Here is a 15182-nt window from a genome sequence, read left to right on the forward strand (position 1 = left end):
CATCGCTGTGATTTTTTTTAGAATTTTTCGGTTGGATAGGTTCTGAGAACGAGACCTGTTACACTTTTTGGGTATCATATTTTGAACCCTCACTCCCCTATGTTTCATCTAATATCAAATATTGAACCAGATTCGAAAAGTACTAATTGAGACCTTTCATTTGATACCCTACATGGCTACATTCTGTGAAAAAAAAATTTGCACCCTCCATTCTCATGTCCTTAAACTTAACACAAGATGGCGCCACTCACTGCATGTAAAGGGAACACCAGATTACATACTCTCACCAATTTTCGTGACAATCGGTCCAGCCGTTTCCGAATAAATCGGGTGTGACAGACAGACAGACAGACAGACAGACAGACAGACGGACAGACAGACACCGTCTCGATTCTAATAATTGTTTCACACAAAACCTTAAGAAGATGGACAGACAGACTGACATCAACAGTCGACTGAGTCAGGCGAACTTTAAAACGCTCCGCGTCTATTTGGTGTTTAATAACAATTTTGGAAGCAGTGAGCAAAACAAAAAACAAAAACAGTGAAAGTTGGTGAATAAGGTGAAAGTGACAAACAAAAGTGTATAATTATTTGAAAACTTTGCAAGAAATTCTTCTTCATTGACTGTTCAGTGATAATTTTTCTCTTTGTTCATTTCATTTCCTTTGTTTGCCCTCTGTATTGAGCTAGATATTAATTAGCCGTTTACTGAATGTGTTAGCGGCTACAAACTTGACTCGTGAATAAAAAAGGAAACTGACAGTAGTGATATACGTGGTGCGGTGCAAGCTTGTCTGCCCGTCGGTCACGAGGACTCAGGTTCGAACCCGATCAAGGACGGGGCATTTTTTATCAACATTTTAAATCTTGAATTTTGTTCGTATAGTGCTGCGTATAACCTATTGATACTTATTTACCAGTATTCCATTTCCACCCTGGGTTTGAATCCCACTGAAAGCGAAATTTAAATTTTCTATTCGTCAATAATTAGAGCTTGTTATCTTCACAAACACTATGGAATGCAGTGCTACGGTAGGTAACTTGCTTGATTTGTTTTGATTAGTAGTAGGTTATTTGAAAAAAAAATGGAAGGTGAATATAATCAACCCGGAGAAGAGACATCCGCCCAGACGTTGGATGGTAACACAACATCCAGCCTGGTCCCCACTAGTAAGGGCGTCGGCGAAAAGACGCCACTGGTAAATATTGGAGGCGACCCATTTAAGAGCAGCGGTAAAGTAATGCCATCCCCGACAGCAAAGTCCGATAATGCTCACAAAATTAGCCAACGCGCCTCGATTAAGGATGCGAGTAGTGAGCCTGAGGCGATAACTAAGCTAGGGACAATGATAAAAAACCTCATGGAGTATGTAAACGCTCGACATAAAGGGGGCTTTACACGCAACGATAACTCGTAACAATTCATTTAACGATTTATCGCTCCAACAAATCGAAAGAGTAGAGCACTGTTTACACGCTACGCTAAATTGTAACGATTTCTTGTCAAATGTCACCCTACATCGACCCCCCAGTCTTTATAAAAGCTTTAACCATGGAGGAAGTAGTGTTGCTGTCGCTGTACATCGGTTGTTTGGTGAGAAAGGTGAAGAAGTCGCGAAAACCAAGAACACAGTGGAGCCGGGAGTGGTTGCTTAAGAGGAAGGATTTCTCTCATGTAAAATTGTTGAAAGAATTACAAAATGAACCAAATGACTGGCGAAATTATTTGAGAATGGACGAAGAGACCTATGTTGAGCTGCTAAGTTTAGTTTCTCCGTTTATAGCGAAATGTGATACTGTTATGAGGAAAGCGGTATCTCCCCACGAAAGACTCTCTGCTACCTTACGATTCCTTGCCACTGGAAGAAGTTTGAAGGACATGGAATATTCAACTGCCATTTCTAGACCAGCTCTCAGCAAAATAATCCCGGAAACATGTGAGGCTATCTACGAAGTATTAAAACAATACATACAGGTATGTTAAGAACAGTTTATTATTTGTAATCATATTCAAATTCAAGCTTAAAACAATACAATAAATTCTAATACAATACAATCAAGTGTAATATAATTCAATCAAGTGTAATACAATGCAATAAAGTAAATAAGCATAGAAGAAAAGGTCCTGCTACTCAGAGAAGTTCTTAAAGAAGGTCGAAACATTGTTACCCATTAATTGCTTGGAATATATCTCACTAGCTGAGTGTCACGTGTAGTTTGAATCAGTGTGTTGTTGAGGTTCTGGTTGCTGAGTAATGGGTTGTTGGGAGTCGGCTTGTTCAGGACTGTATTGGTTTGTTAAGAGTTGTGAGAGTTGATGATTTGGAATTTGAGAAATGGAAGGTGGAGGGTGAGGTCGTTGAAGGTATGATGGAGGGTGGAATTGTACATAGTCATTTCCGAGTGAACGGTGTGGTTGACTATCCATTACTTTAAAATCTTTGGTGAGTGCTTCAAGCTCTCCCTCAAAAATCACATCGTTTATGAGTTTTCGTGCGAATACAGACTGGTTTCCTTTAAGGGAACGTAACTTATGCGCTATATACTTTCCGAAGGCTTCGAATTCATCATCAGGACGAAGACCTTTTAACTGCTCTCCCGCGAGGTGTATCACTTCATCTGCTGGAGTCATGTTCTTTTTTCGTTTTGGCCGTGACAACATTGGTGAAGCTGCCACACTTGTTGATGCACTTGATCCATCATCCCCCGATGTCGGAGGAGCCGGTGTGTTTATCTCTCATCGTTGAAAGTGGTCTTGGTCAGTAGGTTCTGAATCTTCCTGTTAAAAAAAACCACGTATTGTTAGTTATTAAGCCCACAAACACGGAAATATAACTATAACCTAACCTAACCTAACCCTACCTAACCTAACCTAACTTAATCTAGTATTAGATAAATAATTTGATAATAAAACTATTAAGTATAGTTTTTTGTTTCAGTTTCCTAAAACAGCAAGTGAGTGGTTAAAAATCGCTTCAGATTTTGATGAGAAGTGGCAATTTCCTCACTGTTTGGGGGCGATCGATGGAAAGCATGTCCGGATTGTTCAACCCAAGGATAGCGGTTCCTACTACTTCAATTACAAAAAGACACACAGTATAGTGTTGATGGCTATAGCAAACGCTCACTGTGAATTTATATATTGTGATGTAGGAACGAACGGTAGAATATCTGATGGAGGCGTCATAAACAACACTCTTTTCTATGAAAAACTTGTAAATAAGCAACTGAACATTCCTGAACCTGAACCAGTTACCTTCGATCTTGATCTGGAATATGTATTTGTGGGGGACGACGCCTTTGCATTGCGCCCTGATCTTATTAAGCCATACAGCCGGGATTCCCTTAACAACGAGAGAAAAATTTGCAACTATCGCATATCGAGGGCACGGCGAGTGGTTGCGAACAGTTTTGGAATTTTAGCTTCACGATTCCGCATTTTTCACACCGCAATAAACTTAGATGTGGAAACCATTAAATCAGTAGTTCTTGCGTGCTGTGCTTTGCACAACTTATTGCGAAAAAAATCAGCCACCTACACCCCTCCTGATAGTTTTGATCATGAAAATATTATCGATGGTACTATTCAACTAGGTGCAAGGGCTCATCCCGATTTGCTACACAACCTGCAACGTCGTTCAGGAGGTCAAGTTTTACAACACGCGAAAACTGTTCGAGAAAAGTTCTGTATGTATTTTAACGGTGAGGGGTCAGTTCCTGGGCAAGAAAAATTTGCACTTAACGCTTGAAATTAACAGTTCTAAAGTTAAAGCATACTATACAAACACTAGATTGAATAATTTGTTTTATTATTGTAACAATTCAACCAAATCATTACACTATTTATGCTATTAATAAATTGCATTTTTACTTACGTCTTGTTGTGTTACTGCATCCACATCACTCATTGTGTTTCTACTAGGTCTTGCAAAGTCCTGGTCGTTCAAGAAATGAAGAAGGTCGAAATACCACAAACTAGGTTTGTATATATCATCCGCACCAGCCCCAGATTTCTCCGAACTCTTAACTTTCGAAAGTTCTTTCTTGTAAACCGTACGCAACGCGTTAATTTTTTTTACGACAGTGTTCCTATCTGCCGACGAATCAAACTCCTTGAACTTTTTAACTAGCTCAATATAAGCTAAGTCTTTTTTGTTCCTGTCGGAGTATTCTTTGCTCTTAACGAGCCACAAACAGGTAAAACTTCTATAAAGTTCTATAAATTCAATTAAGAACTCACGAGGTGTTTGTTTACTTGCATTTTCTGCCATGATTACCTACAACACTCACGAAACAACCCTACAATACAAACACCTCAGCGCAAAAACAGAATGAACACTGAGTGAAATCGTAGCGATGAATTGGTGCAACTGTTTACACGTTCCAACATGTCGTTACGATTCCCAGAAATTGATGCCGGCCGGCATCAACCATCCACTCCAACTCCAATCCCAATAAATCGCTACAATCTCCCGTTTACACACAACGATAAATTGTAACAATCTGATCGTTACGATAAATTGCTACAACGTATGGTTGCGTGTAAAGCCCCCTTAATGTCCATCACGCGATTAAAGACCAAGTGCGTGCTATTAGAGCTGCGTATCTTGAAGTACGAGAAGAACTAAAACAAAGTAGTGAAGGGAAGAAACAGGGAGAAACTACAGCACTGCAGTCAACGCCTAGAGTCCTGCTTCCATCTAGGGACAGCCCCTTCACTATTAAGGAAACTCCGGAGCTCCGTAAAAGATCGAGAGAGTCTAATGGGGAACCGGAATCTCCTCGACGTAGCCAAAAACGCAAAATGGAGAAAACGCCTCCACGGCAAATTCGCGAAAGACTACCAGACCCTACGGCGAAAGACGGTAATTCCAATCAAGGTTCCACTTGGACTAAGGTGGAAAAGAAGAAAAAGCTGCAGAAGAGAAGCAGGCCCGATGCGCTAATAATAACAAAAACAAGTGAGCTTACGTACGCTGATATTCTGCGCAAGGTCAAAACAGACACCTCGTTAATGGAGCTAGGTGAAAGTGTGAACCGCATAAGGCACAGAAGGGCGACCTATTGCTGGAATTCAAACCAGGAGAAAACAAGTCAGAAGACTTGCAGAAAAAAATCGAGTCGTCACTGGGTGAGGCAGCAGAAGTGAAGCTCAGTCAAAATCGAGTGGTTATTGAGTGTAAAGACTTGGACGAGTACACAACGAAGGAAGAAATTTGTCAAGCGCGACGATCCCAGTTGGGAATACAGTCGGTCCAGGAGCGAGATATTCTACCGCTGAGGAAGGCATATGGCGGCACACAAACTGCGTCCATAAGCCTAACACTTGAAGCGGCCAAAAGGGCTATCACAGCCAGTAAAGTTCGGATTTGCTGGGTCGTCTGCCGACTACGAGAGCAGATAACTCTGAAAAGATGCTTCAGGTGTTTGGAATTTGGACACGTGGCGAAGAAATGTACTAGCGTTCACGATAGGTCCGACCTGTGTCGTAAATGCGGAAATAAAGGCCACATTGCAAAAGCCTGCGAAGAAAAACCCAATTGTCTGTTCTGCAGGCAAATAAACGACATTGATAGCGCCCATGTCACAGGCAGCAGCACATGTCCGGTGTATAGGAAGGCGATCAACACTATGCGCAAATGAGGTTCCTACAGCTAAATGTGAACCATTGCCAAGCGGCTCAGGACCTGCTCTCCCAGACGATATTCGAAAACAAAATCGACGTTGCTATTATCTGCGAGCAGTACAAAAACCTAGACAGTGGAGTATGGGTCGCGGATAAGAGCGGAAAGGCAGCGATATGGACATGCGGAAATCGGGCCATAGAAGGAACCACCAAGATCCTCGAGAATGGCTTCACTAGAGCAAAAATAGGCGGAATATCTATTTACAGCTGCTATGCCGCTCCAAGCCTTACGACAAAGGAGTTCCATTCTTTGGTGGAGAGGCTAGCAACAGACGCACAAAACCATAGTCCTAAGATAGTGGCTGGAGATTTCAACGCATGGGCTGACGAATGGGGCAGCCGAGAAACGAACGCAAGAGGACGAATATTACTCGAAGCTCTTTCTCGTCTGAATCTTGTAGTGGCTAACACTGGATGCGTGAACACTTTTCGTAAGAGAGAAATGGGGTCCGTGATAGATGTCACTTTTGTTAGCGATGTTTTAGCTAAGGATCTGCAGTGGTATGTCAGTGACGAATATACACATAGCGACCACCAGGCCATCATTTTTGAAATCAGACATGGAAAACGAATGAAACGGTCTCGGACGAGAGCTGAAAGGTGGGCAGAAAATAGGTTTGACGAGGAGATTTTCGGAGAGGTTCTGCAGCAAAATACAGCGCTTGAAGGACGCGCAGAAAATAAAGCTTTGCAGATTGGCGAGAAGTTGCAACCAGCATGTGACGCATCCATGCCAAGGTATGTTGTATCACAGAAGCGAGTTCCGAACTTTTGGTGGAATTCTGAAATCGGAGAATGCCGCAAGGCCTGCCTCAAGGCCAGAAGGCGCAGTCAGCGAAATAGAAACCGATCTGGATACGAGCAATTACATGAAGAGTATAACGCTCGGAAGAAACTACATGTGGCCATCATGAAAAGTAAAAGCGAACACTTTAAGCGACTGTGTAATGAAGCTGATGCGAACCCCTGGGGTGGCGCCTATAAAACCGTAATATCGAAAGTTAAAGGCAAACGCTCCCCACCGATCTCTTCCCCTACTCTGCTTAATGAAATAGTAACGGATCTTTTCCCACAGAATGTGAGTACCGCTGACCTTCCCATTGTCGAGATAGACACCGCCGAAGTTCCAATGGTAAGCGAAAAGGAGGTCCTTGAAGCTGCGGATAAAATTGATGGAAACAAAGCACCTGGCTTGGATAGCATCCCCAATAAAGCTCTGAAGGCAGCAGTCAAAATAGCTCCAAATATGTTTGCCGAGGCGTTCACCACATGCCTTAAAAAAGGAGTATTTCCTACACAATGGAAGAAGCAGAAATTAATTCTAGTCCCCAAGCCAAACAAACCTTTGGGTGAAGCTTCGTCCTACAGGCCGATATGCCTTCTAAATAATACTGGCAAACTATTCGAACGAGTAATCTATAACAGATTAATTCGAATTGCCGAAAAGGATGGCGGTCTCTCCGAAAATCAGTTCGGTTTTCGAAAGGGGAGGTCTACAACCGATGCACTAGTCCTAGTAGCTAACACAGCTAAGACCGCACTTGACGAGGGCAAATGTTGTGCAGTGATTACACTTGATGTGAAGAATGCCTTCAATTCCGCTAGATGGAGCAAGATACTTGAGTCCCTAATCAACTTAGGCGTGGCGAAGTACCTGGTGCGTATTGTTGCCGACTTCCTAATCGATAGGACTCTGTGCTGCGAGTCAGATGAAGGAATGAAATCCTACCAAACGACATGCGGAGTTCCACAAGGGTCTGTCCTAGGGCCACTCTTGTGGATTATTATGTATAACGGGGTACTGACCCTAGACCTTCCTACTGGTGTGGCCTCCATTGGTTTCGCGGACGATATTGGTGTGACGGTTGTTGCACGCCTTCTCGAGGAAGCCGAGCTCTATGCAAATGAAGCAGTCTATGAGACTAAATCCTGGTTAGAGAATGCTGGTCTACAGCTCGCAGAGCATAAGACGGAAGTAGTACTTATTACCAAGCGGAGAAAGTGCACTTCCATGAAGATCAAAGTTGGAACGCAAACAATCTATTCCAAGCCTGCACTTAAGTACTTAGGTGTAATGATTGACCAGAGGTTGAATTTCAGATTGCATGTGGAGGGTGCAGCAACCAAGGCATATAACATCGGAGTGCTGGTTGCGAGAATGCTACCAAATATAGGTGGCCCAAGGCCGAGCCGTCGACTCCTTATTTCAATGGTGGTCAGTTCGATCCTACTTTATGCAGCCCCAGTAAGGGCAGATGCACTGGAAAATACAATAAATAAGAAAAAGATTGGAGCTGCGTATCGCATAAGTGTACTCCGAACATGTTGCGCTTACAGAACAATTTCTAATGAAGCAGCTTGCGTGATAGCGGGAATGATCCCGATTGAGATTGTGGCGAAAGAAATACAACGACTTTACGATCGAACGTACCTCACCGGAGAATTTCCTGCCCGTCGGCGACAGTTCGCACGAGGTGAAACTGTCGCGGAATGGCAAGAGAAGTGGGACGAGTCAGAAAAAGGCCGTTGGACTCACAAAATCATATGGGATATCCGGAAATGGATCGAACGACCTCACGGCGAAGTAGGTTTCGACCTAACTCAATTCTTGAGCGGACACGGAGGCTATCGAGCATATCTGTATCGATTTGGGCGTGATGATTCGCCATATTGCCCACAGTGTGCAAACATTCCAGAGGACGCAGAACATGTCTTTTTTCACTGCCCCAGATTCGAAACCCAAAGGGCTACATTAGAAGCTACAACCGGGGAGCACTTTACACCTGAAAATATCATGGAGCTTATGGTGAAAGCCAAGGGGATATGGACCGCAGTTGAAAAAGTTATTGCAGCCATCGGAAAGAAGCTTAGGCAGGAGGAAGTCATCCGAAAGAATGAACGCGAGAGGAACACGAATGTTGACATGAGCGCAGAATAAATTCTGATCCAGCCCCGCGACGTAATACCAAATGGGAGTCCCGCGGGGAGAGTGGATGGAGAAGGAGGTGGTTTTAGTGGGTAAGAGTCCCACATAACCGTGTGGCAGGAGCCTGCGGTAGCTTTTGAAGCTTTCCACCTTCCATCGGGAAAAAAAAAAAAAGACAGACAGACGGAAAGACAGACAGACAGACAGTCAGATCGCGGTGTTACGGGATGCATGTTTTCGTTCTAGAAGGATCTACCAACGATCTAGAGCAAGACCAGACTTCGACGAGAAACGGCTAGCATATGTGAACCTTCGAGGTAGGCTTAAGTAGGCTATACGGATCAGCAAGCGAGAATGCTTCAAGGAGCTTTGCACAGAGACCGACCAAAGCCCCTGGGGAGCAGCGTACAGGATAGTTATGAAGAAGATGAGAGGGCCAACACCCAGAATATCCATCATCATACCGACCGATTTGCCTTATCGACACGCAGGATAGATGCTCGAAAGGGTCATCTACAACAGACTGCTCCCTATCATCGAATATAAGCATGGACTATCGGAGCGACAATTTGGATTTCGTCAAGCCCACTCAACGGTCGACGCCGTAGACGTTGTTTTGAAGCTGGCTCGAAACGCGATGTTGTCTAAAAAATACTGTGCCGTAGTGACATTGGACATCAAAAATGCGTTCAATTCCGCAAGCTGGGAGTGGATAAAAAGTTCACTGGCAAAAACGGGTGTCCGTAGTTACTTGACTAAGCTCTTCAACAGTTACCTTTCGGAGAGGACACTGTGGTACGACACGGATGAGGGATCCAAGCAGTACACCGTCACAGCAGGAGTACCACAGGGCTCAGTGTTGGGTCCTCTCCTGTGGAATGTCATGTACAATGGGGTCCTTGTCCTTCCCGTGCCAAAGGAGGCCACGATAATCGGTTTCGCAGGTGATCTAGCTGTGGTTGTCGTCGCGAAAGAACCTGAAGACGTTGAAATGTACGCTAATGAAACCATTAGCGCCATAAAAGCGTGGTGAGCTTGACCTTGCGGAACAAAAGACGGAGACGGTCTTGATTACCAATCGTAGGAAGAGGAATACGATTAATATTCGCGTTGGTGGTCACGTCATCACTTCGAAGCCGGTTATCAAATACCTAGGGGTGATGATTGACGCTAAAATCAATTTCAAGGGACATCTGAACTATGCCTGTGAGAAAGCGGCAAATACCAGCGTATCATTAGCGCGCATGATGCCTAACATTCGAGGTCCAAGGTACAGTCGCAGATTACTTGTGGCCGGAGTGGTTCGCTCCACACTATTATACGCGGCACCAGTTTGGGAGGAAGCATTAGCGTGTGAGAGTAATCGTAGGAAAGTGAATATGACTTACCCCTTAGTGGCGCTAAGGGTGTGCAGCGCCTTCAGAACAATATCAGGCGAGGCAGCGTGTGTTATTGCGGGAATGATCCCGATAGACATTCTGGCAAGTGAGACACGCTGCCTGTACGAGACAAGGAAAATGAATCCTCTTGAAAAAGATGCAGAATGCCGAAAGGTCGCAAGGCGAGAGTCGCTGGAGAAGTGGGAGAAACGGTGGGATGATTCGCAGAGGGGTCGCTGGACCCACACTTTGATTCCCCGTATTGAGGAGTGGATGCAGCGACGACACGGTGAGATTAACTACCATCTGACGCAATTCCTGTCAGAACATGGCGGTTACAGGAAGTACCTGCACCAATTCAGACCGAATGATTCTCCGTTGTGTCTTGAATGTGGTTGCACACCTGAGGACCCGGAGCATGTTATGTTCCACTGTCCACGATTTCTCTCAGAAAGGAGGAGCCTGGAAGACTCCCTGAAAACTGTTGAAATCGGAGGAAAACTGGTGTTCGGTGAACACCGCAATCAAACGAATACAAGAGGAACTGGGAAGAGCGGAGCGCGCAAGGAGGACGCGAAAAACGGAAGGCGTAGTCGCGCTGCAACCTGGCGCGGCAGTGTCTTTCTAAGATTTCCACCTCCAAAAAAAAAAAAACAGACAGACGGACAGACAGACATCGAATCGATTCTAATAAGGTTTTGTTTCACACAAAACCTTAAAAAGGAGAAACAATCCCTAAAAATAATTTTATAACCAATATTCAAACTCCCACTACCCCTACACTAACTACTGACAAAACAGATTCCCTTTGCGATTCATCATTCAGGCAACTAAAAGAATCTAAAAGAAAGTGAGGAATGGGAAAAGGAACGACTAGAAAAACAGCATAAAACATTTAGTGACAACATTCACAACCAACATTTCTTTACCCTTGAATCCTATTATGAAGCAAAAAGGAAATGCAAACAGTATAATCGAGCTAAACGTGAAATATTAAATCCTGTTGGAACAATTTATAATTGGATCTTTGGCCTAATGGACACGAGTTACATGTGACTCACACACTCTATCCACCCTTCACCCCCACAAAGATACCAACATAACTCCTTTGTTCCAAGAACAGAATTATCTCCAAATTGCAACAATGTAGATTCATTATTAAAATTCATTTTCATAAACATCCAACTCATATTTCATAAACATCCGGTCATCAAACTGAAAGAATACTCATAAACTGCAAGTAAATCATATCCATTGCATATTAATATCTGCATCAGCACAAGTGGTTAAAACCCTTTCGATCGTGGGAATAAACAGATAAGAAACAGATCAGAGATCTTGAGAGTCTTGAGTATATAACAAGCAATGACAGGCACAAGCTGTCTTCAGTTAGTTTTTCAGTTGAGTTGAGTACCGTTTAGTGATTCAATTGTTTTAAAGTTGTCTTTATAAAGTAATAATTATTAAGTTTGAGAGTTCGTTAATAATAAGGTGTATTAATCCTTAAACAAAGTATTTCATTCAGTTGGGTCGGTTGCCCAACTATAAAATATATTTTTTGGTATTTTGTGGAAAGCAAAATCATAACTGGCGCAGTCGGTAGGATTGAGAAGGGAAAATCCTCTTAATCCAGTGAACGAATAACAGTGCAAACCGTGTTAATAAAAACACCTAACAAACCTTGTGGAGAAAATTCACAAGGATCAAAAACCGAACAGAGAGTCTTGAAACCATTCACCTCTACTGAGGCTGGGTAATAAGACCTGTTCTTAATTAAACAATAAAAACAGTGAACGTACAAACCATGGCAAATCCATAACAACCACCATTGGAACTACCATTCCAAGAGCTCATCAAGGAAGCTAGACAATTACCAGTCTATACCGGACACAGCAGTGAATACTCGCTAAACACCTGGATCGACGAAGTAAATACACTATTGGCTTTGACACAACCCGGAAACGAGCAGTCGTACATCTTCAGGCTGATACTTCACAGAATTCAAGGAGCAGCTAGAGACACAATACAGAAAGTTAGCGAACAAAATTGGCAGAACATCAAGGCAGCTCTACTCTTCACCATTGGCATACATGATAGTTATAGCAGCATTGTTAACAAAATCCACAAAGTGAGTAATAGCAATAGGTCTATTGACGACATTTATAGTACATTAAATTCTCTTTTAAATAAACTAAATACCAAATTTATACAAGATCCACAACCTGTAACACATACAGAATTTAACCCAATTAGAAATGAAAGTCCTGTACTCAATAAATTCAAGTCACCAATTCCTGAATACAAAGCATATTTATTAGAAATCAAAAATTGTACTATATTAGATCAAGCATATAAAATATTATCTGAAGTTCGTCAAAATATTGATAACGCGTAATAACAACAATAGTAACAGTAATTCACAATTCAGTAATTCGCGTAAATACGATAAAAATAATTACAATAGATATAGCAGAAATAACAAATCAAATAGTCCAAACGATAATAACCAGAAAAGATACAATAATTCCTCTAACAATGATCAAAATCCTCAACAGTCTCCTAATAACTACAACAATAACGGGCAACCTTATAACAACAATTATAGGAATAACAAACAATCGTGTAATAATAACTTTAAAAATCAAAATTTCCGAAACAATCAACATAAACCACAATATAATAACTAAAATAATAGGGTAGAATCTATGCAAGTAGATAACTCTAATATTTACCGTCGGAATAATCAAACCGAAAAACCAATGGACGTAAATTTTCTAGAAACGGCCTCGGAAATTTGCTACCAATAATTAATCTAACAATAGAAAATAAAACTATCCCTGTTCTATTCGATACGGGATCATCTACATAAAAGTATTGATGAAAAATACTACAATTTAGGCGAAATAAAAAAGTTAGATTCACCCATTCCTATCCTGAGTCTAGTAGGTAAATACTAGGTTACAAAAAAAATAAAAACCAAAATGCCTCTAGAATTCAAACTTCCCATAAAATATTATGGAATATAATGGACTTTCAAAATAAAAACTTTAAAGCGATAATTGGACAAAATATTTTGTGCCCTTTAAACGCAAAGTTAAACATAGGAGAAGGGAATATCGAAATAAAGCATGTCAAACTACTATTTAGCTATGCGTTACCTGATGAGATAAATCATCAAACCGAGCTTGAATCAAAAAACGTAGTTAAAGACAATCTATTCATAGATTTGAATAGTGAGGAATCGATCGCATTGAAGAAACTATTTAAGGAAAACGAAGATATTTTCTACAATGAGGGCGATCCTTTAACTTGTACAACTCAAACAAATCATGAAATCTTAACCAAAACCAACAAACCCTTATTCTCCAAAATCTACCGATTTCCTCAAGTCCATGAAGAAGCAGTAAAAACCCAAATAGAGGATATGTTGAAGCAAAACATCATCCGTCTTTCAGCTTCATCATATAATGCACCTATTTGGATAGTACCCAAAAAATTAGACAACTCCGGCAAAAATAAATGGAGAATAGTCATCGACTATAGAAAGCTAAACGAAGAAACCATAGAAGATAAATATCCGATTCCGAATATTGAAAGCATCTTCGACAAATTGGGGAAAGCCCAATACTTCACAACATTAGATTTGGCGAAAGGCTTCCATTAAATCGAGATCAATGAAAATGATCGACACAAAACAGCCTTTTCAACACCCCAAGGATATTACGAGTTTAATCGAATGCCCTTTGGCTTAAAAGACGTACCTGCTACGTTCCAAAGAATGATGAACGAAGTTTTGTGCGATTATATCAATAAAATATGTGTTGTATATCTAGACGATATCCTCATATTTGCGACATCATTACAAAAAATGGAGGTCAATATAAGGAAAATATTTGAAACACTCCGCAAGTGTAAATTGAAAGTACAAATCGATAAGTGCAAATTCTTTGTCAAACAAACCGATTATTTAGGTCACATTCTATCAGTTGACGGCATAAAACCAAATCTTGATAGAATAGATACTATAAAGAAACTCAAAATTCCAAATACTCCAAAAAGAATTAAATCATTTACTATCGTAAATTTATAAATAACTATGCGAAAATTGCAGCCCCACTAACAGACGCATCGAAAAAAAAACAAAATAAATATCGACGACCCGCAATATGTTATATTACAGCTTTCGAGAAATTTAAAGACTTAATAGTAATTTATCCCATTTTACGATATCCCGATTTCAAACAAAAATTTGTCTTAACTACTGATGCTTCAGAAAAAGCCATCGGAGCAGTCCTATCACAACAAGGACATCCCATTTCATTCGCGAGTAGAACACTCAACGAACATGAGAGAAACTATTCGACAATAGAAAAGGAACTCCTTTCTATTGTATGGGCTACTAAATATTTCAGACCCTACCTATACGGTGTAAAATTCGACATTCGCACAGATTATCGACCTCTTGTCTGGCTTAGTAACTTAAAGGAACCTAACAGTAAACTTCAACGTTCGAAGATCAAATTGAACGAATACAATTTCAACATAGAATATGTAAAAGCAAAAGACAACAAAGTAGCAGACTTTTTTAGTAGAATCGACGCAGATAACCACGAGATAAACATGTTAGAAGACGATGGATACTATGAAGACATAAGCGGCATTGCAACAATACATTCAGGCGAAGAAGATCAAACTGACCTTATTCCGATTAAAGAAGGAATCGTAAATATTTATAAAATGCAAATACTAATAGTAAATAAAAAGAAAAAGGAATTTGAAATTGTCAATAAAAGGAAAAAGATATACATAGACGAAGCGGATATAAATAACATGAACCTAATAAAAGACATACTACGACGATACATATGTACCAGAAACAAGTCGGAATACCGGAAGCTCGCGCTTCGGATATAAAGGTTTTGTGTTCATCTTATGTAAGAAATTTCAACGCACATTTTTCTATCCGTATATAGCTACAAACCCAACATATTCCTTCATATTTTTCCAAACTACGAGCCATACGTACATATTACAGCCATAGATATTACGCTCACCCTAAACAAACAAACTGCCTATTTCCAAATACTGTACACATATATGCACGTATATAAATTTATCGTACCCATATTTCCGATTTATGTCTTATATCTATTTGTTATATACCTAATATACCTAATTTCACACATAT

At 41.0% G+C, this 15182-nt stretch overlaps 2 protein-coding genes across 2 annotated transcripts in view; both read left to right on the plus strand.

The window, feature by feature from the left end:
• Window positions 1–15182, plus strand: part of LOC119646374 (BMP-binding endothelial regulator protein) — a 442299-nt gene that overhangs the window by 378480 nt on the left and 48637 nt on the right. The gene's annotated exons all lie outside the window — the stretch shown is intronic.
• LOC119646375 (protein ANTAGONIST OF LIKE HETEROCHROMATIN PROTEIN 1-like) lies at window positions 1492–3877 on the plus strand. The gene is made up of 2 exons (XM_038046814.1): window positions 1492–1978; window positions 2943–3877. The coding sequence occupies exons 1-2, from the start codon at window positions 1511–1513 to the stop codon at window positions 3750–3752; spliced, it is 1278 nt and encodes a 425-aa protein (XP_037902742.1). The 5' UTR covers window positions 1492–1510; the 3' UTR covers window positions 3753–3877.

This window comes from Hermetia illucens, chromosome 1 (genome assembly GCF_905115235.1).
Source record: "Hermetia illucens chromosome 1, iHerIll2.2.curated.20191125, whole genome shotgun sequence".
Lineage (NCBI taxonomy): Eukaryota > Metazoa > Arthropoda > Insecta > Diptera > Stratiomyidae > Hermetia > Hermetia illucens.

Coding starts and splice junctions, on each gene's coding strand:
- LOC119646375 (XM_038046814.1), top strand. CDS start 1,511: ATGTCACCCTACATCGACCCCCCAGTCTTTATAAAAGCTTTAACCATG. Junction 1,979..2,942: donor TATTAAAACAATACATACAG/GTATGTTAAGAA, acceptor TTTTTGTTTCAG/TTTCCTAAAACAGCAAGTGA.